Consider the following 26477-nt stretch of genomic DNA (forward strand, 5'->3'; position numbering starts at 1 on the left):
ATATTTAAATACACACACATGAGGAGAGAGTGTTGTGGTGCACGAGGGTAAGCTGCCACTTGAGACTCTGGCATCCCATACTGGTTTTTTAAGTCCTGGTTCTCCCTTCCTACCCAACTCTCTGGTAAGGGTCCTGGGGAGGCAGCAGATAACAGCGCAAATACTTCCCCCTGCCATGTGGAAGACCAAGCCGGAGTGCTGGTGTGACTGGCATTTGGGGCATGAACCATCTCTCTATCTACCTAACTCCCTCTCTCCCTGTCATTTCACTTTTCTTTTTCTTTAAGATTTACTTTGCTCCACATGGGATGGAAGAACCCCAAATCCTGCCTTGCAGGATCCAAGGTCATCGGAACGACAACCAGGAGCACTGAGCGGTCCGCAGAAACAGAAGAACAGTAAACTTCCTTCGGGACTAGGGAGAGGAGCTTTCTCTGGTCCTTGCCTGGTTCCGACTTTGGGTCCCTACCCTCTCTCGTAATGACCATCAGGATCGCTCCAGAAACTCCTCAAAACAAACAAACAAATAAACAAAAAATAACTAGAACAGATAGAGAACAACAAGGAAAGCTTAGAAACAGACAGGAAACGGTCAGCAAGGATGCACTTATAACTCACTGGGTGGGACACAAAGATTAGTTACTCCTCACTGGGGTATGGAAGATTTCTCTGCACACCCCTCCTAAAACTGTTCACCTGAACTGTTGACATATGTCTTGTTAGAGTTATAGAGTTAGACTACCCGAAAACAGCCAGGTTCAGCGAAATCATGCTTCAACACTATAAACTGCTAAATACTAAAATTAAAATAGACATGAGACAGCTGAATAGTAATCTATAGCCATTTTAAGGTGTATAGAACCCAGTTATATATAAACTAATAATTGAAATGTCAATATAGAAGTCACAGGATATGGTTCAGAACTTATATTCTTTTTTTTTTCTTTTTCTCTTTTAACATATTGGTTACTCAATACCACGTCAACTAATTCCATAACGTTATAAATTATTACTGATGTTATGTCGGGGCTTTTAATTGAACGGGATGATACTCTGCCGGCTCTACCTTCAGACCAGAGATGGTCTCCCCAAGAAACTGTTGAACTTATCTGGACAATAAGATGCTGGACTTTATGCTTTGTAGATGCTTGCAATGAAAGAATCTCAACTGAACTCGAACTGTGGTAACGCAACAAGGTGGAGGAATCCACCATGGGGGTGGTTTGGGGAGGGGTGGGGGGGATCCCAGTGCCTATAAAACTGTGTCACATAATGCAATGTAATCAATTAAAAAAATATATATATATATATATATAGAACTTAAAAAAATTTCCTTTGCTTTTTTGAAAGGCATAGTTACTGAGAGCAAGGGAGAGGGAGAAATAGGGAAAAGGGTCAGAGAGGTGGAGAAAGGGGAAGGGAGAGACAGAGGGAGAGAGAAAAATCTTGTATCCACTGGTTCACTTCCCAAATGGCTTCTGTGTTCAGAGCTGGGCCAGCCTGAAGTCGGGAGCCAGGAACTTCTAGGTCTGCTAAATGGGTGGCAGGAGATCCAAGTACTCAGCAATCCTCTGCTGCTTTCCCAGGCATATCAGCAGGGAGCTGGATGGAAAGTGGAGCAGTTGGGTCTTGAACTGGTATTCCAGGTGGAGGTTTTACCCACCATCCCACAACGCTGGCCCCTCACTTTGGTTGTCCAAATAAATAAAACAGATCTTTTTTTTAAGAAAGCAAATAAAATTGGGCTAGATTCTGGCATCAAGGGACACATCAAAATGAAGGAACACATACCCCCCCAAAAAAAACTCACCCTAACTTTAAATAGAACATTTTCAAATTAGGATGAAACATACATGAACATTTTTATACAATGGTCTTCCTTTGTTGTGACATTTATTTTAGAAATACATTAAACATTCTATAATTTCTTAATTGTTTTTGAGTCTCTTTATTCATGATAGTTTACTCCCTTTAATAAAGTATCTTGTTCTTTGGGGTTGGAGACCATTGTTTTTATGTTTTTGTGTCCTACATACTAACTGCCTAATACACTATCTATATGCCATATCATTCAATAAATTATTTGATATGATTTATTTGAAATTAATTGGATACTGAACAGTAAACGAATTTCATGTTGGAATCTAGTTCATTAACATTTGGAATATTAGCATATTCAATATCCAAAAAATTAGAAGAGAACAAGAAAGGGAGGGAACAGTCTTAATTGTTACAACACTGTATTTTGGAAATTCCACCTGTTAAATTATCTAAAACTCATGCAAAGACATCACGTAGGATGCCCACATATCAGTATCACAGCATCTAGATTCGAGATCCAGCTTTGTTCCCAATTCCAGCTTGCCACTAATGTGTAGGCTTTAGCCCCAGCCCCACCTCAGCCCCAGCGGTTTGCAGGAATTTGGGGAGTGAGCCATTGGGTGGCAAATCACTCTATCTTTCAAATAAATACATAATTTTAAGAGGAAATGTAAATATAAACCTAATTCAGAGTATTTATGGTTGAAATGGCACAATATGATTTTGTTAACCGAAAAAAGATACAGAAGATGACTGTTAATAATATAGGCCAAATACCGAGAATTGCTGAAGCCGTATGCAGGTTCATTGAGGATACTGTCATGTGTTTGAGAATTTATGTCATAAGGGTTTCAGAAAAACATAAAACTGTACTTACAAAGTTTTATGTATTTTTCACTTTTTCTGAAAATCTCTTTAGGATTGTTTTTTGTTTGAAGAAGAAAGCCAAGGGTTTTCTTTGGGCCAAATAGCATATTTAGCCCAATAATTAGCATTATGGTGCCTGTGAAAAAGAGAAAGAATGTAGTATACATGAATCAATAAATCCTTTCAAAGGTGAATTCCAGGAGCCCAGATTTCTTTGAAATGAACCAACCGTTGGTGAGTTCATTTCTCTCAGTAGGCAAGCAATCACCCTACCAATGCTTCTGTTAACTGGGAACTCAGGCAAGGTCCTGGGGCTCAGCAAGAAGGGACCCCAGTATCCTCCCAGTGGGGAATGTCTGAATCTCCCGAGAGTCTCTGGGTGGTTAGGCTGCTGCGAGTGCTGGGCGGGAGACATCTGGGAGGCCTTCTGAGATCTCAGGGGATCATCTCTTGTGCCCCAAACTGCGGAGCACATTGGGGCAGGTATGAGTTCTGAGAATGGCAGTGCCCTGGGATGCATATGCTCTGCACCGAGGGCCCTCCCCAAGGATGCCTGCAGCAAGCCAGATGACAGAGTAGAGCCCAGGTGGGACACAGGACCCTGCAGTTTACAGAGTACCCAGACAGGGTACATAGTTCCCAGATCGTGCATACTAAGAATGGAAACAGAGAGAAAGCGCAAAATGTACATCAGGAAATATAAGTAAATGATATGCCAAGGGAAACTAGCAAAAAAAAAAAATACTTAAGCCCAAGCATCCAGCAAACATCAGGATAAAACCATGAAAAAATATAATTGCCAATTTAACACAGATGCTTTGCAATTCAGTGTATTAAAAACTACTCTGAATATGGCCAATGTTCGTTGGTTTTTGTGGCCTCATCAATAGAATGTCACTCAGGCCTTTAAAAAGAGGGCTTGGCTGTGTGGAATTCTCATGCAGTTTCTGCAGCCACAGAAGCCGTGTGGAGGAATGGAGAAACTCCTCACTTACTTATAACATTCTAAGGAAACAAACTCAAGCAGAGAATGGCTCTTACTTTCATTCATTTTCTTCACACGGCAGACCCCTAAGCAAGCTGGAAGAAGAAAAAAGCAGGGCATTGGACAGGAAAACAGAGCAGGACAGAGCACAGACACCTGAAAGAAACAAGAAGAAATATAAAGCTTGCAAAGACAAGATCATGGGACAAGAAATGCAGCAATATGTTGCTTTAATTTGATGAGAGCTTCAGTAATTACCCAAAATACCAAATTCTCAAAAATGGCCTCTAAAATGTTTCATGTTATTAAAAAAAACATGTCTTCCAGGGACAGCCATCTGCCGTGGTGGCTGAGCTGCCTTTTGGAGGGGCCACCGACCACAGAGAGTGATTCTTCTAGAGTCCCAACTCCCCACCCCATTACAGTTTCCTGCTCATGAACCTGGAAGGCAGCAGGGGATGGCTCAAGCACTTGGGTCTGTGCTAGTCACAGCAGAGACCCAGACTGACTTCCAGGTTTCCGGCTTCAGACTGGCAGGCCAAAAGGTAATTTTTAAAAGTTTCATACTTTTAAATGAAATGAAATGAAATTTTAATTTTGATACATGTATTTATAACCACCGAAATGGAAGAGTGTCTTTCTGTGACTTTTTTACGTCATCATCTATGGTAAGGTATGTATCAATTTTACTGATAAAATATTCATGATCCAGGAACTCCACCTAGGTCTTCCATAAGGGTGGCAGGGACTTAACTACTTAAGCCAGTATCACTTCGTCCCAACAGTTGCAACAGTAGGAAGTTGAAAGCATTAGCAAAACTAGGACTCAAACCCAGACACTTTGCTACGGAATGAGGGTACCCCAAGCTTAATCACTATGCTAAGAGTTCACCTCCAGATTTTTTTCAAAAAGCAAAAAAGTCTATCTTATGAAGAAGACACCATCACCTTATTTATTTCTACTAGTCATATAAATTGCTAAACTCTAGCCAGTTCTCACAAGCAGGGAGCTGGATGGGAAGTGGAGCTGCTGGGATTAGAACCGGCGCCCATATGGGATCCCGGGGCTTTCAAGGCGAGGACTTTAGCCGCTAGGCCACGCCGCTGGGCCCCTCAAGCCCATTTTTAAGCAGATATTTTAGCCCAGCACTTTTCAATGTACTCACCCAAAAGCACATCAGACCTTTCTCTAGCATAGACACCTCCTGGGACAAACTTAAAGGCCGTGCACCAGGCACAGAAGAATATCTCGAGAAGATAAACTATCATGGCAAGGGTCATGGTTTTCCCAGGGTTTGTCCCTGAGCTAACAAACTGTCCAAGTACTGGAGGCCACATGGATGCAGTGAAGACAGCCAGCACACAGCCGGACACAGCTGCTGCCCACGTGGGCAGGTAAAGGAGACCCACAGCTGAAGCCATTCCTGTTGGTGAGGGAGAAAAGAAAATGCATCAGATGAGAAAGCAGTAAAGCTTACAGGATGACCGATTTATAGCCTCTGCAGCCAGAGAGACCTTTGGGGTTTATTGATTCAATCTCCAGACAAATTAGAAAACCAAAGACTTGCAAGGTTAAGGTGATTTCCTGAAGGTCACAAGCCAGTTATTAGCACAATGAAGGCGGGATGCGGGTCTCATAAACCTCAATCCAACAGTATTTCCTTCAGATAGGACCAGGAGTGGAAAGAAGGCATTTTGAAGCAATTGCCCTTAAAATCCTAACAGCCAAAAAAACTGATATTAGACATATTACCTAATTTGTGTTTCATCAGCCAGGTACAGGACATGATAGAACAGGTGGTTCTATCACTGTAGTTGCTAAATGTGTTAGCTACAGGACTTTTTAAAGGAATTCCTACCTGCCTGCGTGGTGTTCCTTCTCCTACCTGTACACTGACCTCCCCAACCTATCAGCCCCCAAACCAGGTGTGAGTGACAGAGTGACAGTACACCCTCTGCTCCTGTACTATCCAGTGGGGAGCTGGGCTCCAAAGTAGACACTGTGCAATCACATTGTTCTATTGAGCCAGCACTGAGGACACACAACCTTTTCCCCAAGTCCTGTGATGCCAGCTTGGAAACAGCACTCCTAGGTACCACCCCAATAGAATGTCTTTCCATAGACAACAGGACATTTTCTCAACACTGGGCCAGTGTTGAGTCACAGCACCTGCCATTCAAGGGGACTGACAGCAGATTCCTCACTCTGGGAAACTCCACTGAGGAACAGGAAATGGCTCCAGGCCAGTTGTCACATTGCACCACCCCAGAGGAATGCCAAGAGACTGCCAATGCCTCCCCATTTTCCTGCTTGAAGACAACATCATGCAGACAAATGTGAGACCACATTCCAGGGTCCCCCACAACCCATAGCATTCAGATCTCTGTGAAGTCTTCAACACTAAGATGGGGAGTTTTCATTTTAAATTAAGACAACTGTGGTACCTATTTGCTTTAGAGTCAAAATACTGAATTGTAAAGAAACAGAACGACCACCTAAGACTGAGATGCCAGCAGTCAACATGTCTTCATATGTACTTTTGCTACGTCTCTACCTTATTCGAGGATAGAATTTCTGCATGAGTAAAGTTGTATCACACACTGAGGATTATCTGCTACTTCTAATGTAACATTATATTAGAAATATCTTCTTATGTTATTTTTTCTAAAACATTGCTATGGACAAATAATATTTCACTGGACAAATAAGTCATAACATAAATTTTCAGTGCCAAACCTGTAAAACTACAGTGTGATGGGCATCTTTGTCAATAAATCTCTTACCACATCTTCAACAATATACTTAAAATAGATTCCTGGCAATTCAGCTACTATGTCAGAGGCTATAAGCATTTGTAGAGACATTACTCATGATCAGTTGTTTCTAGAAAGATATATCAATCTTTATTTCCTGCAAAAAAGTCACCCAAAGTCTCAACATCTTCTAAAGACTTCCAAAATTCATTTTCTAAATATCTTGACCAAATTGGGGCTGAAAAATAGTATGGCACATTAAATTGCAGTTATTTTATTAGCAGTAGGATTGAGTTTTTCCTATCTATTGGCTTACAATGACTAGTTTCAAAAGAGTGCATCCTAATTTTTGATTCAAACATAGAGACTATTAGGAAGGGCAGGCCGTGTGGCACAACCAGTTAAGCTGCTGTATCCAAGTGCCTAGTATGGGGCCCTGGATCCTCAGCTTCTGATCCAGCTGCCTGCCAACACACATCCTGACTTGAGCACTTGAGTCACTCTCATCCATATGGGAGACACAATGAATAGTGCTTCAGGCTCCTGTTTAAGGCCTGGCCCAGCCCAGGATTTGCAAGTATCTGGAGAACAACTCAGCAGATGGACTCAATCTCCATCTCTCTCTCTCTCTCTCTCTCTCTGTCTATCTGCCACTCACTCACTCTGTGTGTGTTTGTGTGTCTCTGTAGCTCTGCCTTTCAAATAAGTACAAATAAACTTTCAAAAAAATGACTTGGCTGTTTTCATCTTATTGCAGACAATTCTCAGGAGAGAAAGGAAACAGTTCTTTAAATTTTCCTTGGTTGTTATTCTTATTTTACCTTTAGTTTCTATTTTAAACAGATCCTATATTTTAATACATGTAAATTATATTTTTAACTAAGCTACAAATTCAAAATCTAAAATTCAAACATTAAAAAAAGGAAATTTCTGATTCATATCACTCACTAGCTGCCCTGAGATAAATTAGCCAATACTAGCATTTACTCCTACATCCTTCAAGAGATTTTCTCTACATACAAATGCATGTGGTGCATAAGAGTATGTGTGTGTGTGAATGTGTGAATGTGTATATGTGAGAGTGTGCGTGTGTGTGTGTGTGTATCTCTTCTTGTAGACCAGTGATAGCATAAAGATAAACATTGTTAGTCACTTTGGCTTTGCACTTATCTTATAAAGTCATATTAATTGGCAATATATCAAATTTGTCATATCATAAATCAGATACCTTTATAGTACACTGAGGTTCTATTAATATGCCTACCATAACTATGCCTTTTTTATAACAGAAGTTACTAATTCACTTGCTATCAAGATTTAAAGCTCAAAGACGTAAAGACATAGGTCTCTGCTTTTATGAAACTCTTTGGTTATTGCTATAATGAATTTCATGCTGAGTTCCCTACTGAGGTTGTCAACTTTAGCCTACAAAGGGGAAATATGATTCTTTTTGCTACACTCTGTTTTGTCATGTGGTTTCCTGAGAGGGAAGCCTGAGATGAGAAGTGGGCACCATTTCCACGTAATTCATTGTGAGCTCCAACACTTCAGGCCAGCAGGCAATTAGAAAAGGAACTGCAGCTCCTGAATTACAGTCCTGCTTTTCTCTGCTGTGAACCAAGTTTCAGACTTGCCCTTAAAGTCTTTAAAACTGACACTTATATGTCCAAGAAGTAGCAAAACTAGATTGAGTTTGACTCTCAAGCTTTCCACCTTACTAAGCTGGGAAAATAAGACTGTAGGTTTGAGATTTTCTATTCTTTAGCTAACAGTCTGCCTTTATGTTCCTCGGTTTTCCCAGATTTAGAAGAAAATAGCTAATTGCTCATTAACCATTTTGCTTACAACTAAAAAAAGGAAAAAAGACAGTCTTCAAAAAGTCGATGCATAGTATATATTATTAAAATAAGTTTGTGGGCCTGGGGATATAGCGTAGCAGTTAAAGTTCTTGCCTTGAATGCACCTGGATCCCAAATGGGTGCCGGTTCTAATCCCGGCGGCCCCGCTTCCCATCCAGCTCCCTGCCTGTGGCCTGGGAAAGCGCTTAGGGACCCTGCACTCGCATGGGAGACCTGGAAGAGGCTCCTGGCTTCGGATTGGCTCAGCTCCGGCCCTTGTGGTCACCTGGGGAGTGAACCATCAGATGGAAGATCTTCCTCTCTGTTTCTCCTCCTGTCTGTATATCTGCCTTTCCAATAAAAATAAATAAACCTTTAAAAAAACGAACTTTGCATGGGCCCAGTACGATGGCTCAATGGCTACATTCTCACCTTGCAAGTGTTGGGGTCCCATATGGGTGCCGGTTCCTGTCCCAACTGCTCCACTTTCCATCCAGCTCCCTGCTTGTGGCCTGGGAAAGCAGTTGAGTATGGCCCAAAGTCTTGGGACCCTGTGCCTGCACGGGATGACCCAGAAGAGGCTCTTGGCGCCTGGCTTTGGATTGGCTCAGCTACAGCCCTTGGGTAATGAATCACTGGATGATAGATCTTTGTCTCTCCTTCTCTCCATAAATCTGATCTGCCTTTCCAAAATAAAAATAAAAAAATCTTTATAATAGAAAAACAAGAAAGGTAGGGCAGATGTTTAGCACAGCATTCAAGATGCCACCTGGGGTGCCCACATCCCACACTGGCATGCCTGGTCCCAGCTCCGTTCCCAATTCCAGCTTCCTGCAAACGTGCATTCTGGGAGGCAGCAGGGGATGACTTCAGTGCTTGGATCCCTGCCACCCATGGGAATAGAGTTTCTGGTTGCCAGGCATTTGGGGAATGAACCACCAGGTGGGAAAGCATGCGCTCATGTTCATTTTCCTCTTCTTTCCCCTCTCAAAACAAAAAACATATATTGTCATTTAAAAAACTAGTAGGAGGGGGAGTGGCATGATTTGTTCATAAGATATAAATTCAACATTCCGGTAGCTTTGACCAGTATGGTGGGATTCCAAAAGGTATGACTGGGAAGATAAAAATCAGGTGTTTGAATAAACAAACACGGACTCCAAACTTGGGTAAAAGCATGTAGAGCTAAACTGTTACATATAAAAGTTTAAGGGAAACTGAGGGATTTCTTTTTGAAATTTTGAAATGTGTTTCCACTGTATTTAAAGGGAAGAGGGACATAGAATGAGGAGCCATCCATCTACTGTTTCACTCCCTAAACACCTTTAAGTGCTGGGCTGGATCAGACCAAAGCCAGGAGGTCAGTACTCACTCTGGGTCTCCTATGTATATGACAAGGACTCAGCTACGGTTAGGATACACATTGTTAGAAAGCTGGATCAGAAGTAGAAGAGCTGGGACTCCAATGTACTGGCCCCAGTGGGCTCTTAACCATCATGCCAAGCACCAGCCCCAACTGAGGAGATTCATTATGGAATCCCAGAGAACCCCATTTCTGAAAAACGCACAAGCCAGGAATCAGGAAGAGGATTTGGAGTTCAACAACTAGCAGTGTGGGAGCTGCCAGGAAATTCCGGTGGCTTCACTTTCTTCTGCAGGCTCTGGGGCCTGGGAACTCACCCTGGGGGCTGTCTGAGCAGACCTGGAGACCCATACATGTGTCTCGGTCCCATGGGCAGGTGGAGGGGATGCAGGGAGGAAAGGCCCCTGCTGGTGTAGTATGCTGGTCCTGCACACACACTTGGCTTGGGATCTCGCACACATGCTTGGGTCCCTTGTGGGCAGAGGGGTAAGGTCCCAGGCCAGCACATATACCAGAGGACTGGGCCTGGGGACCAGTGTATCAGCCTGAGTACCTGGTAGGTAGGCAGACCTTCAGGTCAGCACACCATCCCCCTGGAAGACAGGAATTGGGAAGACCAGGCTGGGGGAACCCATGCACTCCCAGGCATAGGGACTGTGGATTGCTCAGGGAGGATGGTATGAGGATGTGTGGGAGGGAGGACCACTGAGGGAGTATGTTGCAAGTGAGGAATGACTTCTGGGGGACCTCTACCCACAAGGCCACTGTTAGCATGAGAACCAGAGCTAGGGATGGACAGGGGTGGCACCCTCCAGCCTGAGTGTGGGTTGGATAGTGGGGTTAGGCAGGCTGAGCAAGACTTCAGGACCCATTAATGTGTACAGGAATTGAATGGGATGTGGGACAGACTGGACCAGTCTGCTGCACATACTGGCACGCACAAGAAATAGAGCTGGAAGCAGGCCTGGTGGAGCTTAATGGGGTTGCTATGACTGGGCTGCAGTTCCCACTGGTGTGCATGAGAGCCAAATGTGTGGTGGGTAGGGTTGGGCTGGGACACAGCATCCATTGGTTTGCATATGAGATAGGACTGGAAACTCACTCGCTGTAACTCACCATGTTACGGCAACTACCAGTGTGTATGCAAACTGATATGGGTAACAAACTGAGCCAGACCCTGCACTGACTGGCACACACAGGAGTCAAGTCTGGTGTTACCTCTGATGAGGTTCCTTTGGGGACTTCCAAAACTGGACCACTGGACACAAAACTCTAACCATGGGGAAAGTTGCAGGATCTGTAGTCTTGCCATGGAGTACATGTGTCAGAACTGGGCCTCCTCAGTTGCTGAAGCCTGTGCAGTGGATGACATGCTATATGCATGTGGGGACATGACAGATCACTAAGGCCTGCAAAGGACACCCAATACCATGGAGGGCAGAACAAAATGGACAACACTCCTGGCCAAGCTTCAACAGCAGGTTTCTGGGCAAGTCAAGACTCTGAAGTGAACTATGCCAGCCAAAGGACTTTGGAGAGATTTCCTCAACCTTGGAACAATGGAATCACTGTAGCATCTTGAACTACTGAAATCACTTCAACAGTATCCTCAGAACAGGCTTCATATCAGGGACCCCATGATGACATTGAGTGGCCATCCAACATCCTCAGGTTGGTTTGGCTGCTGGGAGTGGCCCTCTCTTCCTCTACCCTCAGAAACGGGAAGAACAGAAAGGAAGATTGGAAGCAGTCATCTCATCCATTTTCTCCCATTCCCAGACCCTTCCCATCCTAAGTGGTGGCCCACATGGTCATGTACCCTTCTCAACTATGTAAGCATCGTTAAAAACCAAATAAATCTATTTCAAAGGGAGGAAAAAAACTAGCAGTGTGGCAGTGGATGGCCCTCTGCATCATCATCACAGATATTTTCCACAGACACATGTCCCTGCACTGTGTCATAGTCAGTGACATTGTCCATGGACCCAGGTCCCAGCACTGCAGGAGTACTTTCACAAGAAGGTAGTACTGTGGGTGTGTAATCTGGTGGTGCTGGGAGAAGGAATGGGACGGTCATTGAATGAGAGGAAGAATAAAGTTGGAAGAATCTGGAACCTGGAGCAGATGATCCCCCATGACGCTGTTGACATCAGAGCTACAAGTACTGCAGCTGTAGCTGGTAGCACAGTCCACTTGGCAACAGATCATTTGTGTGGCTGTGCCTACTTTCAGTCTACAGCTACATATGCTTGCAGTCAGCTGGAAACTCAAGGATGGCATAACTGCATATAAATTCTACTTACCTGTGGCCCACCAGATTAAACCAGGAGCATGAGACCACGGACATATTGAAAGCATCAATCCACTTGCCAAGCCCAACAGAACTGCACCTCTGTTAAAAAAAAAAAAAGGCATGTTATGAGACATCCAATGTTATTAATATTTCATTGCCCCACATGACATAAAACAGGAATATACCTCCTTTTACTAGACATTTTAAGAGACAATGTTGGGGCCAGTAGCAGGTAAAGCCAACACTTGCAATGCTGGCATCCTATATGGGTGTCAGTTTATCTCCCAGCTGCTTTACCACAATCCAGCTCCCTGCTAATGCAAATGATGAAAAGCAAATGATGGCCCAAAAACCGAGGCCTCTGTCACCCATGTGAGTGACTTAGATGAAGCTCCTGGCTCCTGGCTTTAGCCTGGCTCAGTGCTGACCGTTGTAGCCATCTGGGGAGTGAACCACTGAATAGAAGATATTTCCTTCTCTCTCTGTTTCTGTAACTCTGACTTTCCAAATAAGCAAATAAATCTTTTTTTTTAATGACGTAATGTAATGTGAAAAAAATCCAATGAGATAATGAGAGCACATTGGGAACCAGAATCACGCACTGTCAGAACACTAAAGTTATAAAAACCCGACATAAATGACATGTGCGGTCTCCCTTAGTCAATGTAGATATCAGTGTACTTGATTCTAGTTCATAAGGGTCACATGACATTTCAAATCACTCTGTCAAAGACAAAATGAGAAAGTCAGAGTTTGTTCTAGTTTGTTTTTTTTTTCTTTCTTTTCACTACAACTCTATACTGTTCTCTAGTCTACTTTCCTGAGCGCACCATCAGTTTGAAAAATAACTGATAGTAGTATGGTTTTTAAAAAATAATCACAAAATACTTCATTCTGCTATTGTGCAAAACTTGAGAGAAGGAGGAAAAAAATCAAACTTAAGGCAGAAATCAGCAGCAAGAGTAACTGCAATAGTGACATTTACTCACTAGCTGTAATAAAAACTAAGCTTAAAATACAGGATTCATAAAGTTTTTAGCATGTTAAAAATATAGCACTTACTGTTAAAACACACTGGTTTAAGACTTAATCTGTATTACTAGTTGTATTTAATTATACTTCTGTTTTATTTGAAAGGTAGCAGACACAGATCTGTCAGGCACTGCTTCATTTTCCTGAGGCTGGCAGAGCCAAAAGCAAGAGCCGGGGACTCACCCATGTCTCGCACACGGGTGGCAGAGACCCAAGTACTAGAACCTTCACCTTCTGCCTCTAAGGACGAGTGAGCATTAATAGCAGGTAGCTGGAATGGGAAGCAGAGTCAGGACTGAAAACAGGCACTCTTATATGGGATACAAGTATCACAGCCACATCTTCACCACTGTGCCAACTGCCCACCCCTTACCTGGATTATTACCCTCTCAAATCAGCAAGAAAAAGGCCATTATTAGCTCCATCTTGCAGAGAATATAGGGAGAGAAAGCATTTTCTCATCAAGGCACCATGGGTTGTGTGTGTGCCAAATGCCCAAAACTGTGACCAGAGGGTCTAATGGACATGGCCAGGCAATGCCAGACCTTCCCTGCCCTCACAAAGCCTCCATTATGTGGGGTTCCTCAGAGTGACCATGCAGGAACACCAAGAACCTCTTAGTTGTGCCCAGCTGTGAACCCCCACCAGCTTTTTTCAGCCACCCTTTCTCACAGGGACAAGTCCAGGAAGCACAGAGTAATCTCCTTTAATACTTCTACTATCTAGGGAGAATGAGAGGGGGAATAGTCTAGCTAGCACAGATCTAGTGTCCAGCAAAGAATATGTTTCTTTCTCCAGCCCTAACTGCTGATTTCTTGATTTCTTCCCAACCCAAACTCACCCAAATGGGTTAGGGTCTGGTCCTGTATTGGGATGACCACTCACTGCCCATCTGGAAACAAGAGAGACTTCCCCAAAAACCCAGTGAGTGAGGAACATAAGGCTACCAAAGGCAGCCCCTGCCAACAACCAGTTGGATCTGGAGGCCTCCCCCTTGACTGCCTCGCGGGTCTTCCTTCCTTCAGGTTTACTATAGTCACCATCTAGAATATAAAATTAAAATTAAAATTAAAAAATTCAATTGTGGGGAAATTTGCCCTCTATTGTTAACAGACTTCTATTAAGGAGACCATGGTGGCTGGCTTCAAGGAGCTGACTTTAGAAGGGGCTGTGACATGCAACTACAATTGCACGCAGAACGTGCCAATAGTGGCTCAGTGGGAGAAAGGACCACAGGTGGACTACGTGCAATGGCTTACAGAGAACAAGCATTTTGGAATTTGACCACTGAAAATGAAGAGGAATTGATTTCATGTGAAGTTGACAGCATGAGAAAAATATATCAGACAGAAGTAATCAACATGTTCAGAGAGCAGGTGCAGGCAGCTCGAGTGAAACATGTTCTAGGAGACCAGACTTCTGCTCAAGAGAACAAGATCCCCACTCCCATGGTGTACCCAGCGCCTTCACGGCTGATCAGGACTGTACACCAGCCCTTGCTTCAAGTCCTTTATGCTAACTCATTCAATTTTCACAACCTAATGATGTATATCCATTATTAATCCCATGTTACAGATCAAAAAATATGCTCAGAGCCATCAAGTGACTTGTCCAAGGTCACACAGCTAATAGACACTGGGATTCAAACTGGCACAGAGTGGCTCCTTGACTGTCCTCAACTTCACAACCATGTTAAAACCAAAAGGCCCCAAGCCATACATGAAGTCACACACAAGTATGTCACAGCTGGAGCATATACCAGCAAGAGAATTCTCTTTACGACAACAGAATGAGAGGTGCATGTGGTGGTGTATCACGCTAAGCTGGCATCCCATACAGGTGCTAGCTTGTATCCTAGCCACTCCACTTTCCATCCAGCTCCCTGCTTGTAGGCTAGCAAAGCAGTGGAAGATGGCTCAAGTTCTTGGGACCCAACCACACACATGGGAGACTCAGAAGAAGCTCCTGGCTCCTATTGGCTCAGCTCTGCCCACTGTGACCTTTTGGGGAATGAAGCAGTAGAAGACTCCCATTCTCTCTCTCTCTCTTTCTCCCCCTTCCTTCCTCTCTGCTTTTTCTTCTCTCTGTAAATTGCCCCTTGCAAATAAAAATAAAATCACAAAAAAGATAAAATATCAGAGAGAACCTGTTGCATGTCTGCTTTGTGACACTGTGAAGTCCTCTGTGGGACAGGAGGAAGCCTTGGGTGTCTGCCTGTGCAGTTGGGTGCTGAGTTTAACAATGAGGCAAAAAGCTTCTCTGACAGAAGAAGGAGGTGCCGAGCTGACAACTGTGAGGGTAGGGTTGGGGCAGGAGAGGGTGATGGAGATGGAGGGAAGGTCAGAGGCCTGAAGATAGGCAGAGAATCTTTGGAGAAGAGAGGTATCTAATCTGAAATGCCTGAGTTAAACACAGTGTTCTAGTGTGGTGACTTCTCCCTAGGCAGCCAACAAGTCTTCTGACAAAACTATTACACACACACACACACACACTAGCACCTGCTATGTTCCAATACCTGGGTCAGTTCTAGAAAAGAAGGTCCAGGCAGAAACAGAGGTGTGGATGGACAGCCAGCAACTAGATCACAAAGACTTCAGAGACGAAAGAAAATTTGAGTCAGGAATTGTAAACAAAGCTCTGAAGTTTTGATCTTTACCAGGAGAAATGTGCTGCCAAGTTTCCACCTCTAGATGTGATTTAGAAAAAAAATATTTATTCATTTTGATTGCGAAGTCAGATATATAGAGAGAGGAGGAGAGACAGAGAAGAAGGTCTTCTGTCCGGTGATTCACTCCTCAAGTGACCACAACAGCCGGAGCTGCACCAGTCCAAAGCCAGGAGCCAGGAGCCAGGAGCTCCTCAGGGTCTCCCACATGGGTGCAGGGTCCCAAGGCTTTGGGCCATCCTCGACTGCCTTCCCAGGCCACAAGCAGGGAGCTGGATGGGAAGTGGAGCTGCCGGGATTAGAACTGGCGCCCATATGGGATCCCCATATGTTCAAGGTGAGGACTTTAGAGCTAGGCCACCATACCAGGGCCAATGTGATTGTTTTTAATGAAACACGAAAGTTAAATTAGAGAACAGACTGAGTTCTACATTCTCCAACTCATTTTAATGTCATGAAGCTACTTTCCTTGCATAAATTCTCCCAACTCACATTGTTCCATACCAAAACTGGGGTTGGACAGGGTTAATCCTCCACCTGAAGTGCCAACATCCCACATGGGCAGCGGTTCCTGTCCCTGCTGTTCCACTTTCAATCCAGCTCCCTGCTTATGGTCTGGAAAAGCAATGGAGAATGGCTCAAGTTCTTGGGCCCCTGCACCCATGTGGGAGACCTGGAAGTGGCTCCTAGCTTCAGATTGGCAAAGCTTTGGCCATTGCAGCCATTAGGGAGAGAACTAGTGGACAGAAGCGCTCTCTCTCTCTCTCTCTCTCTCTGTAAAATCTGCCTTTCTAAATAAATACTAAAAATGAAACAACTGGAGCTAAAGTAGTATTATACCAGTATCTACATCATAGGGGCAAATACTCTATAAACTTCCATTGATTTGTAGGATTCCTCTCTTGTGCTCACAAAAGAACAGTGACTTACTGAGAGTTATATAAACAGTCAGGAGCAAGTCAACGGAAAAGCAGTAACACTTCTCCCTTCTTTTTAGAAGAGTCAGTGTAGCCCATGAGGAAACATCTAGGTCGGGTATGTGTTGGTCTCAGAGAACACTGGCCCAAGAGAGACATGGAACATGTTAAAGGTAATGCCAACATGCAAGGTGTCCCTTTTCTTTTCAGGCTTCAAATCAGCATAAGTAGGAGAAGGAGAAGGAGGAGTAGAGAGATCGTGCAGTGCCCATGGCCAGAGATCACAGGAACCTGTGTAGAGCTGGAGAAGTGTTGGGGTCAGCGTGCAGGTGGAGAGTCCCAACCCAGAGAGTCTGGTCAAGGAAGCAGAAGGGAGCTGAGCAAGAACTGCACCTGTGAGGCCTGCCAGGTCCCAGTAGCCTACAAAGACCCAGCGATGGTTCTTTCTTTTCATGGTGTCCTACAGAGACCCAGTGATTCAAGCCAAAAGTGGTTCTTTCTTCTCACGCCTTGTCTCTACTGACAAAGAAAGAGTGCCTTCTGCCAGAAAGTAATCCCCCCCCTTGTTGTATCACTTACTATTTCAGAGGAGGAAAACTAAGATGGAGCTGTCAGGCAGATTTCCTTTTTTTTTTTAAAGATTTATTCATTTTATTACAGCCAGATATACACAGAGGAGGAGAGACAGAGAGGAAGATCTTCCGTCCGATGATTCACTCCCCAAGTGAGCTGCAACGGGCCGATGTGCGCCAATCCGAAGCCGGGAACCTGGAACCTCTTCCGGGTCTCCCACGTGGGTGCAGTGTCCCAATGCATTGGGCCGTCCTCAACTGCTTTCCCAGGCCACAAGCAGGGAGCTGGATGGGAAGTGGAGCTGCCGGGATTAGAACCGGCGCCCATATGGGATCCCCGGGCTTTCAAGGCGAGGACTTTAGCTGCTAGGCCACACCGTCGGGCCCAGGCAGATTTCCTTTTTAAGATGTGCACTTTTGTATGGGAAAAGTAAAATCCATGTGAGAAAAAGTGTCAAATTACCTGGGCACACTCTTACCTGTACCAATGCGATCCAGTGTGGCTATGGTACTTAATGCCAGGATCACTTTGTTGGATGTTTGGTAACTCCAGACTGGGTTGAGTGAAGTGTACCATATACGGAGCACCAGGAGAAGAATCTGCCCTAAAATGAATCCCCAGAGCCTGTGGTACCTGTAAGGGCGAAAGTATTTTTCAAGTGAATTCAATATACTGTGTCCCCTGTGAATTTTAAGGTCTCATAGGATGAGTAGCAAAAATACTCCAGAAGGCAGTTCTCAACAATGCATTTGATCTAGCCTGTGCCTAGCCCACTGGGCAACTTGTTATACTTCTTGAATGCTGACAGCATTTTCAAAATTGATGGCAAATAGTCATGCTGTGCTTTGGTGGAGAGGACAAGAAGGTGCATTCCACAAGGCCATGTAGATAATGAAAAGCTACAGCTTGAAACTTCTGTCCCTGTGTGTCCCATTGGTAAGTGTGCTTGTGTGTCTGCAGGTGCATAAGATAGGAACCATACCTTTGCAAAGCACTTCCCGACCACCAAGTCACAGCTTGCACCAACAACGAGGATGACACACCGAATGCAAGGATCACTAGCCGGAGGTTGGCATTGGGAGCCTGGAAGGAGGCTAGGCTGCCTATAAACAGAGAGAGGAGAACTGAATATCCCAGCAAGCATACACTGGCACTCCATCTACACTTGGCAGATCTTGGGTCTCACAGCATCTTTATATCCAAAGAAAGTTTGAAAGTCACCATTTTGTTCAACTCAACCCAATAGTTTTTGGCCTATTTATTAAAGCTATACAACTTTCACCACTATCTAATTCTAGAGAAATTTTATCACCCCCAAAATAAACCCCATACCCACTAGAGTTCACTCCCCATGCCCTCTCTTCCCAGCATCCAGCCTGTCAATCACTAATCTTCTTGCCCCTATGGAGTTTTCCTATGCTGGGCATTTAATATAAATAGAATACTACAAGGCCTTTTGTGACTGCCTTCTTTCCCTTAGCATAACATTTCCAAGGTTTATCTATGATGTGGCACATACCAGTATTTCATTTCTTTTCATGGCTAAATAATACTCCACTGTATGCATAGACTGCATTTTATTTGTCCAGTCCTTGACTGATACCCAACCAGGTTCCCCCCCTTTTTTGCTTGCTTTTATGAATAGTGCTTTTTTAAAATTTTAGCTGTTTACATAGTTGATCATCTTGGGAAGGATCAAGGGTTAGGAGAAAGTGGGTGTGATCATTATTTCTAAATTTTCTATTTCTTCTTCCTGTTTTGGGGAATGAAGTAGGATGGAAAAAAGAGGAAAAGCCATATTCAGCCTCCCAATCACCCAGTAGCCAGGGATGGGAGCCACTCAATATCCACCCAGGATCCTGATGTGCCACACACCCCGAGGGTTCTGCCCAGGTGGTTGTAACAGTTCTGAAATGCTATCAATCTCACCGATCCATGGATGAGGAAACTCTTCCAATGTTCATTGGTTAACACAGTGAACCTTAGAGTTTCCATTCGCCCAGATATTTGCTGTCATCATTTGGCTGGGATAGTTGTCCAATTTATTGTTTTCTTTCCTCTGCTTTGGTATCAGATGTCCTCTGCAGGCCCCAATGGGCTGCAATAGCCTCTATGTGCACTAAGGTCTGCTGTCTACTATGTTTTTTCCACTGTGGAGGACCAGTTCTCACAGGTAAGCCCAAGAACCCATGCCAGGTGACCTGGGCCCCACTGGAGCCCCTGCCCCCATGGCTCACGGACCCAGCACCCACCTAGAGGGTGGGTCCAAGGACCCGGGCCAGGCGACCTGGGTCCCTCTAAATCTTCTGCCTCCAGATTCACAAACCCAGATTCACCACTGCACAGGCAGGCCTGAGCCCTAATGGACCCCACCTCCAGCCCCCAGGGGTTAACAGACCTGGCATCCAGGGACTCACAATTCCAGCACCCACCTAGCAGGCAGGTCCAAGGACCCAGGCCAGACGATCAGACCCCGCCAAACCTCCCTCCCCTGGGGCTCATGGACCCAGCATCCACCATTCAAGTGGATCCAGGACCCAAGCCAGGCAACCCAGGACCCACCAGACCCCCTGTCCCTGGAGCTCACAGTTCCAGCACCCACCTTGCAGGTAGGCCCAAGGACCTGGGCCAGATGACCAGGGCCCTACCAAGCTCCCTGCCCCTGGGGCTCATGGGCGTGGCACCCACCTCACAGGCGGATCCAAGGACCTGGGCCAGGCAATCTGAGCCCCGCCAGACCTTTCATCCCAGGGGCTCATTGACCTAGTACCCATCATACTGGCAGGCCCAAGGACCCAGGCCCCACTGGATTCCCTGCCCCCAGGGTTCATGGACCTATGGTTATTCTTCTATGAGCATTTTTGTACAAGTCTCTGTGTGGACACAGATTTTTGTTTTCTTGGGTGTCAACCCAGGAAGGAGTGCAGTGATTGGTTTCAATGGTAACTCTTTAAAATGCTGAAGAACCAACAAACTGTCTCTCAAAACAGCTGTATCAGTTCATTAGCCTTATGTTTCTACCAGCAACACATGAAGGTTCCAATTTCTCTGCATCCTTGTTAACACTTGTTATTGTCCATGTTTTTTAAAAATTTGTTTATTTCTATTGGAAAGGCAGATACACAGAGAGGAGGAGAGACAGAGAGGAAGACCTCAGCCCCAGGGTTCACTCCTCAAGCAGTCGCAACGGCCGGAGCTGAGCCAATCAGAAGCCAGGAGCCAGGAGTTTCCTCCCAGTCTCCCACGCGGGTGCAGGGTCCTAAGGCCTTAGGCCATCCTCAACTGCTTTCCCAGGCCATTACAGCCAGCTTAGTGGATCAAAATCTTGAAGATCAAACATAATTTAAATTGATGGGCATATGAATTAGGTTCATATTTATTACATAGTAATTATTCTAGAATATTTGAGGTTCCAGAGGAAAGATAGTATGTAACACAAAGTTATTTCATGTCCCAAGAAGTATCTGAAGAGAGTTTTAAGGCAAACCATGGCTTCCATCAGCTGCTGAGTAGCATTAGCAAAGCTCAGCAGCTGCTTGGAAGCTAACATGCCAGTGACTGGTCTCTTCCATCTCTGTGCTTTCTCAGATGGAACCCCACTTCCATTCCTAGTGAAAGGGTGTCACAGATGAAGATGGTACCAGGGGAACAACAGACATCCACTATACCCACCTCAGACCTATCTCACATCATAACCCTAATAGCTACCAGAAGCTACAGAGCCAAAGTTGGACATCTCACATGAAAAGCTTCCCAGTAATGGCTGAGCTGGTGGCCTTGTAGGCAAAGCCTACACAAGCAGCATCCAGCAAAGGCCATCAACAGGTGCCTACTAAGTTGCTGATGCAATCACTCCCAGAAACAAGAACCTGAGAAGTCCAGGGCCTCAGTAATGCTTCTAGGGAAATGCTGAACCCTCCTCCACCGCTTTCTCAGGCCATAAGCAGGGAGCTAGACAGGGAGTGGAGCCGCCAGGACAAGAACTGGTGCCCATATGGGATGCCAGAGCCACAGGAGGATTAGCCTACTAAGCCATGACGCTGGTCCAAAAGGCACAATTTTCTGGAGCCTTTCCCACTATTGTTTGTGAACCTGAGTTCTTTTGAAAACAAGAGCTTTACGCCCTCATGAGGAACCATCGTGCTCACAGTACTGTGTTCTGCTTTCTTCTGGGCCTAACAGACAGAAAACAGCCCGCCATTGCCCAGTGACTTCCCAGCATTGCTTCTGCAAAAGTGACTGTCTCTAGACAGAACTACACAGCATGGCTGAGGAATGAAAGCTACTTAAAAACAGAGAAACTAAGTTGCAGCAATACAAGAAGTTCAGAGTTCCCAACGATGGCCTCACCAGGCTGGGGCCCGGGGTTTGGCTTTTGAGGCCTATTCTCTTTAACCTTATCTTCTCACTTCATTACAGCCCGTACTTCTCTGGGGTTTCTTAGTGTGGGTTAATAATAAAAATCTCGGGCCCGGCGGCGTGGCCTAGCGGCTAAAGTCCTCGCCTTGAAAGCCCCGGGATCCCATATGGGCGCCGGTTCTAATCCCGGCAGCTCCACTTCCCATCCAGCTCCCTGCTTGTGGCCTGGGAAAGCAGTTGAGGACGGCCCAATGCATTGGGACACTGCACCCGCGTGGGAGACCCGGAAGAGGTTCCAGGTTCCCGGCTTCGGATCGGCGCACATCGGCCCGTTGCGGCTCACTTGGGGAGTGAATCATCGGACGGAAGATCTTCCTCTCTGTCTCTCCTCTGTATATATCTGGCTGTAATAAAATGAATAAATCTTTAAAAAAAAAAAATCTCTATTTTTTGTGATAGTATATAGTGAAATTTTGGGGGGTTTTTTGCCACTATAATATATTTAAATTCAGAATTCCAAAAGCATAAAAGATATCCAGTGCAAACTTTTTCCTCTGTATCTCTCCTTAGGTATTATAGGTACTTCTTCACCCAAGCAGCAACTAAAATGCTGTCTTGGGGCCAGCCTTGTTGTGGAATGGGTTAAGCTATTGCCTGCAAAACCAGCATCTGCTATGGGCACTGGTTCAAGTCCTGGCTGCTCCACTTCCAAGCTGCTTACCTGCTAATGGGCTTAAGAAAGCTGTGGAGGGCGACCCCTATCACTCCAGCGTAAGATCCGGATAAGTGCCTGGCTCCTGGCTTCGACCTTTCTCAACCCTGGCCGCTGTAGCCATGCAGTGAGTGAACCAACAGACCTCTCTTTATCTGCCTCTCCCTCTCTCTGTAACTCTACTTTTCAAATAAATAAGTGATTTTTAAATGTTGTTTTTTCATCCTTTACAAACATTTAATGAAAAAACATTATTATATGTGCTAAAAAGAGAAAAGTATTTAATGAATGTTTAACAAAATGCCAAATATATTTCCATTTGAACTTTTTCAACAAATATTAGCATTTTGCATGCCCTGTTCAATAATGTATTACTTTTTCACTTAATATGTTAAAGAACATCTACCTTGTTACATAAATAATATTCTCACTCTTTTTAAAGAACTGCATAGTATTCTATAGTGATTCAAGTTTCAAAGCCAAATATAATCAACCTACCCCTGAAAGATGACGTTGAGGACCAGTGTTGAGGTTTAACAGGTTAAGTTGCTGTCTGCAAAGCCTTCATCCCATAATGGAACCCATTCAATCCCCACCTATTCCACTTCCAATCCAGATCCCTTGATAACACACGTGAGAAAGTAGTAGAAGATGAGCCAAGTGCTTAGAGTCCTGTGCCCACACAGGAGACTCTGAAGAAAGCCCCTGATCCTTGGCTTTAGCCTAGGAAATCCCCAACCGTTGTAGCCATTTGGGGAGTGAACCATTATCCTTCTCTTTCTTTCCCTGTAAGTATCTTTCAAAATGATTTTTTTTTAATTCTTCTAAAAAAAAACTTCAACAAAAAGCAAGAAAGATGACATTTGGGCTACTATAAATGTTCCTGCAATAATTAATAATCTTGTATGTTTACTGTTCTATACATGTGTTAACATATCTATAGACTGTATGACTAGAAGTGGAAATATGAGGTGAAATATTTTGTTCACACTTATAATTTTCATGAAAACTGCTAAGTTACGCTCCACAGAGCTTGTGTCAATTTCCATTCCTACCAGCAGCGTGTGAGTGTCTGCTTTCCTATCCTTGCCACACACCAAAGTCAGGTTTGGTTCTTTGCTGGTTTGTGAGGTCACACATATGTGCATAATATGCATTCTACACATTGTATTGTATTCTTTAGAACTAACTGTATTTCTTTTTCAACAAACTGGTGATACCTTTTGCCCCCTTTTGATGGAGTTGTGGACCTTTTTCATACCTGGTCTGTAGGCATTCTTCAACTATGCTAACTGTCATGCATAATTTTCACATTCATGACGTAATAGGTAACACATTTTGTTATGGTGTCTATGAGTATCATGTCACAACTGGAAAGAAGAACACAATATATTCAAGAGCTGAGGGTGGGCGCTATGGTACAATACGCTAAGTCACTTCTTGGGATGCTTACATCCCATTTGGAATAAGTGCACTTCCTGTTACTGGGCACCCTGGGAGGAAGCAGCCAATGGCCCTACTACTTGGGTTCCTTCCACCCTCAGGCAGACCTGGATGGAGTTTCAGGATCCTAATTTCATCCTGCTCCAGCCCTAGCTGTGGCAGGCATCTGAGCACTGAACCAACAAACTGAAGCTCACTTGCACTCTCTCTCTTCTGCCTCCCTCTCTCCCTTGCCCTCTATGTCACACTGCCTTTTAAATAAGTAAAGAAATCTTGATACAAAAAAAATGGAGGATGTGGCATTGTGGCATAGCTGGTAAAGCCACTGCCCACAACACTGGCATCCCATATGGGAGCTGGTATGTATCCAGCTGTTCCATTTCTGATCCAGTTTCCTGATGGTAGCCTGGGAAAAGCAGCAGAAGATGCTCCAAGTGCTTAGGCCCCTGAACCCATGTGGGAGATCTGGAGAAGTTCCTGGTCCTGGCTTTGGTTTGGCCCAGCACTGGCTAACAGTGGCTCTCTGCAGAGTGAACCAGGAAATGGGAGATTGATTTGACTTTCCCTCTCTCCTTGCAACTCTTTCAAACAAACAAACAAAAAATGCGGGAAAAAAGAATAAACAGTTCCCTAAGGTATCCTTCCCTTCCTCATTTCAGTGATTTTTCTTTTTAGGCAGAAATTTTAAAATACAGAAAACATAGATTCAATCTAGTGTTCTATTATTTTTACTACAATTTCTCTAATAATATAAAGACAGATCTTTCATTTTTTGATTCAATCATTTAGCATTCAAAGGACCGTCTGCACCATTTAACTTCCTGTATTCACTTTAAAGCAACTGTGAAAGAAATGTTCTTGAAATCTTACCCGCAGTAATTATCCGCAGCAGAGCTAATACCCATTTCTTGTTAACCAAGCTCCAGACAGAGGCAAGGGTCAGGAACACTGGAGCGAGGACAGCTACACTGAACCCTTCAAACCCAGTGAGCTCTAGTGTTTGCAAGGGAAAGTAGTAGATCATCGGTCCCAGATCATGATACAGAGACCAGGAAACATAGCCTATAAAAAATTTAAAGAGAGAAATGGCGTTAACTCTGGTTGTTTCCAGCAGTAGCCCTGCCACCTCCCCCGTTTCTCTGGGGCTGGGAGTGGCTCCTGCTGCTCCCCCAGCAGCCTTTGTTTTACCTGTGCTTTAATCAAGTCCCTTCAGGAAGGCCTCTTCCTTGGGACCATATGAGTGGCTTCCTGTCAGGACCCCACTGGGTCATCTTCCCTTAACTCAGTTGAATCACTCATGATGAGAAACTACCAAGCTCAGGAGGCGCCTCCAGCAGCGGGGCATGCCTCCTCCCACCCCAGATGGCATCCAGTGACGCAGACCCACCCAACCCTTAGGAGACAGAGCGAGCGGAGTGGAACGCCCTGATCTGCAGTCAGCTGCACCTCTGCCAACGACTGGACTGGGCAGTCTTGTGCAACCATACTTAGCTCCTGTGGGCACAAGCGGGCTCTGTGCTGCTAGCAACACACATCACTTCTCACACAATTCCATGCCGCGTGAAGATGACACTGTTTCTGCCCTTCTCTCACACAAATGCTCAATCAAGCAAGCGAAACAAGAACACAAGCCAACCAATTGACTGAACAAGACAGCAGCTGCAGCCACTGCCTAAGACTTCAGTAGTGGAGTGAACTGATGCCTGAGCCATTTGGAGCCCTCAAACCACCTGCCTGACAACTTTCTCCTGGGTTCCTTCCCAACCTCCCTTTCTGAATCAGTGAAACAGGCCTTGTAACCGACTGGGCAGAGCTGTCAGTAAGACTGAGATCAAATCTACAGGACGTCTAGCACCAAGACAGCCTATTGAGAATCAATGGTTTTTATTATCTCCCACCTTTTAAGACACAGGCTGAGCCAGGGGAAAAAAAAAAAAAAAAAAAAAAAAAAAACCACCATCTGAGACCGAGGTGAGAATTACTAGCTCCCAGAAACTCACATTCCAGGAAAGAGGCTCACACTCCACTTTACGAATCCAGCTCATAACTTAGAGAAATTAACAGACTGTTGGCTTGTAATGGGCAGTGGAGATTCCGGCAACCCCAGCTGGAAACCGACCGCTCCTACAGAATTAACACCGCTAACTACCAGGGCCACCGCAAAACTGGTAAGTAAGTAAGAGGCTTCTTCGTGTTTTGAGCCCAATGGCCAAGTGTGCAGCCGCCACTAGGGACACCTTGCTGGCCCAAGGCTGAGAGCGGCCGCTCCAGAGGAAGGAAGACAGTGCCCGTTCAGGTATGAACTGTTCTCAATGCACGGATGGGGCTTTCGCGTGTTAGCCGAGCAGGTTCAAGGTGGACAGACTGGGGAACCTCGCGATCAAGGGGCAACGTCTTCCGCATGTGTCTCGGGACCTCCATCACGATCTTTTCTCTGATTCCCTTAGGTAACTGAAGTTCCCAGGGGACAATAAGCATCACCACTCGGCACGGGCGTGTTTTTCTTGCTCCGGGAACACAGCCGACCCTGCCGAGAGCGGGCTAGGGCAGCCAGCGCGCACGAGCGCACGGCGGGGCGGCGTCCACTTACCCAAGAGGGTCTCCAGGACGATTTCTCTCCACAGGGAGGCCATGGCCGCGGCGTGGAGGCGCTCTCTAGGAAAGCCCCGACGTCAAGACCCCGCCGTGGAGTCCCCCGGAGCTTGCGGCCGCGCCCCCAAGACCCCTGGCCGAGTCTGCCACCAGCCGTCCTTCCTGCCGCGCCCCGGCCCACGTGTGAAGCCGCGGCGGGGTGGGGCGGCCGCCGTGCGCCTCTTCCCACCACGCCCAACCCGGCCTGCCCAGGCCCGGCACCA

At 45.2% G+C, this 26477-nt stretch overlaps 1 protein-coding gene across 4 annotated transcripts in view; it reads right to left on the reverse strand.

The window, feature by feature from the left end:
• Positions 1-26477, reverse strand: part of CWH43 (cell wall biogenesis 43 C-terminal homolog) — a 109274-nt gene that overhangs the window by 24183 nt on the left and 58614 nt on the right. For 3 of the 4 annotated variants that reach the window (XM_058670112.1, XM_058670113.1, XM_058670111.1), the window contains 7 exons: positions 24493-24684; positions 18091-18211; positions 17587-17741; positions 13795-13996; positions 11932-12020; positions 4840-5097; positions 2699-2824 (listed from right to left, as the gene is read on the reverse strand). In XM_058670112.1, the coding sequence (XP_058526095.1) occupies positions 2699-2824; positions 4840-5097; positions 11932-12020; positions 13795-13996; positions 17587-17741; positions 18091-18211; positions 24493-24646 (1105 nt within the window). In that variant the 5' untranslated portion in view covers positions 24647-24684. Of the gene's footprint in view, positions 1-2698; positions 2825-4839; positions 5098-11931; positions 12021-13794; positions 13997-17586; positions 17742-18090; positions 18212-24492; positions 24685-26212; positions 26448-26477 lie in introns of those variants that run through there. The other variant, XM_058670110.1, reaches the window with a different exon arrangement.

The sequence above is a fragment of the Ochotona princeps genome, chromosome 11, assembly GCF_030435755.1.
Source record: "Ochotona princeps isolate mOchPri1 chromosome 11, mOchPri1.hap1, whole genome shotgun sequence".
NCBI lineage: Eukaryota > Metazoa > Chordata > Mammalia > Lagomorpha > Ochotonidae > Ochotona > Ochotona princeps.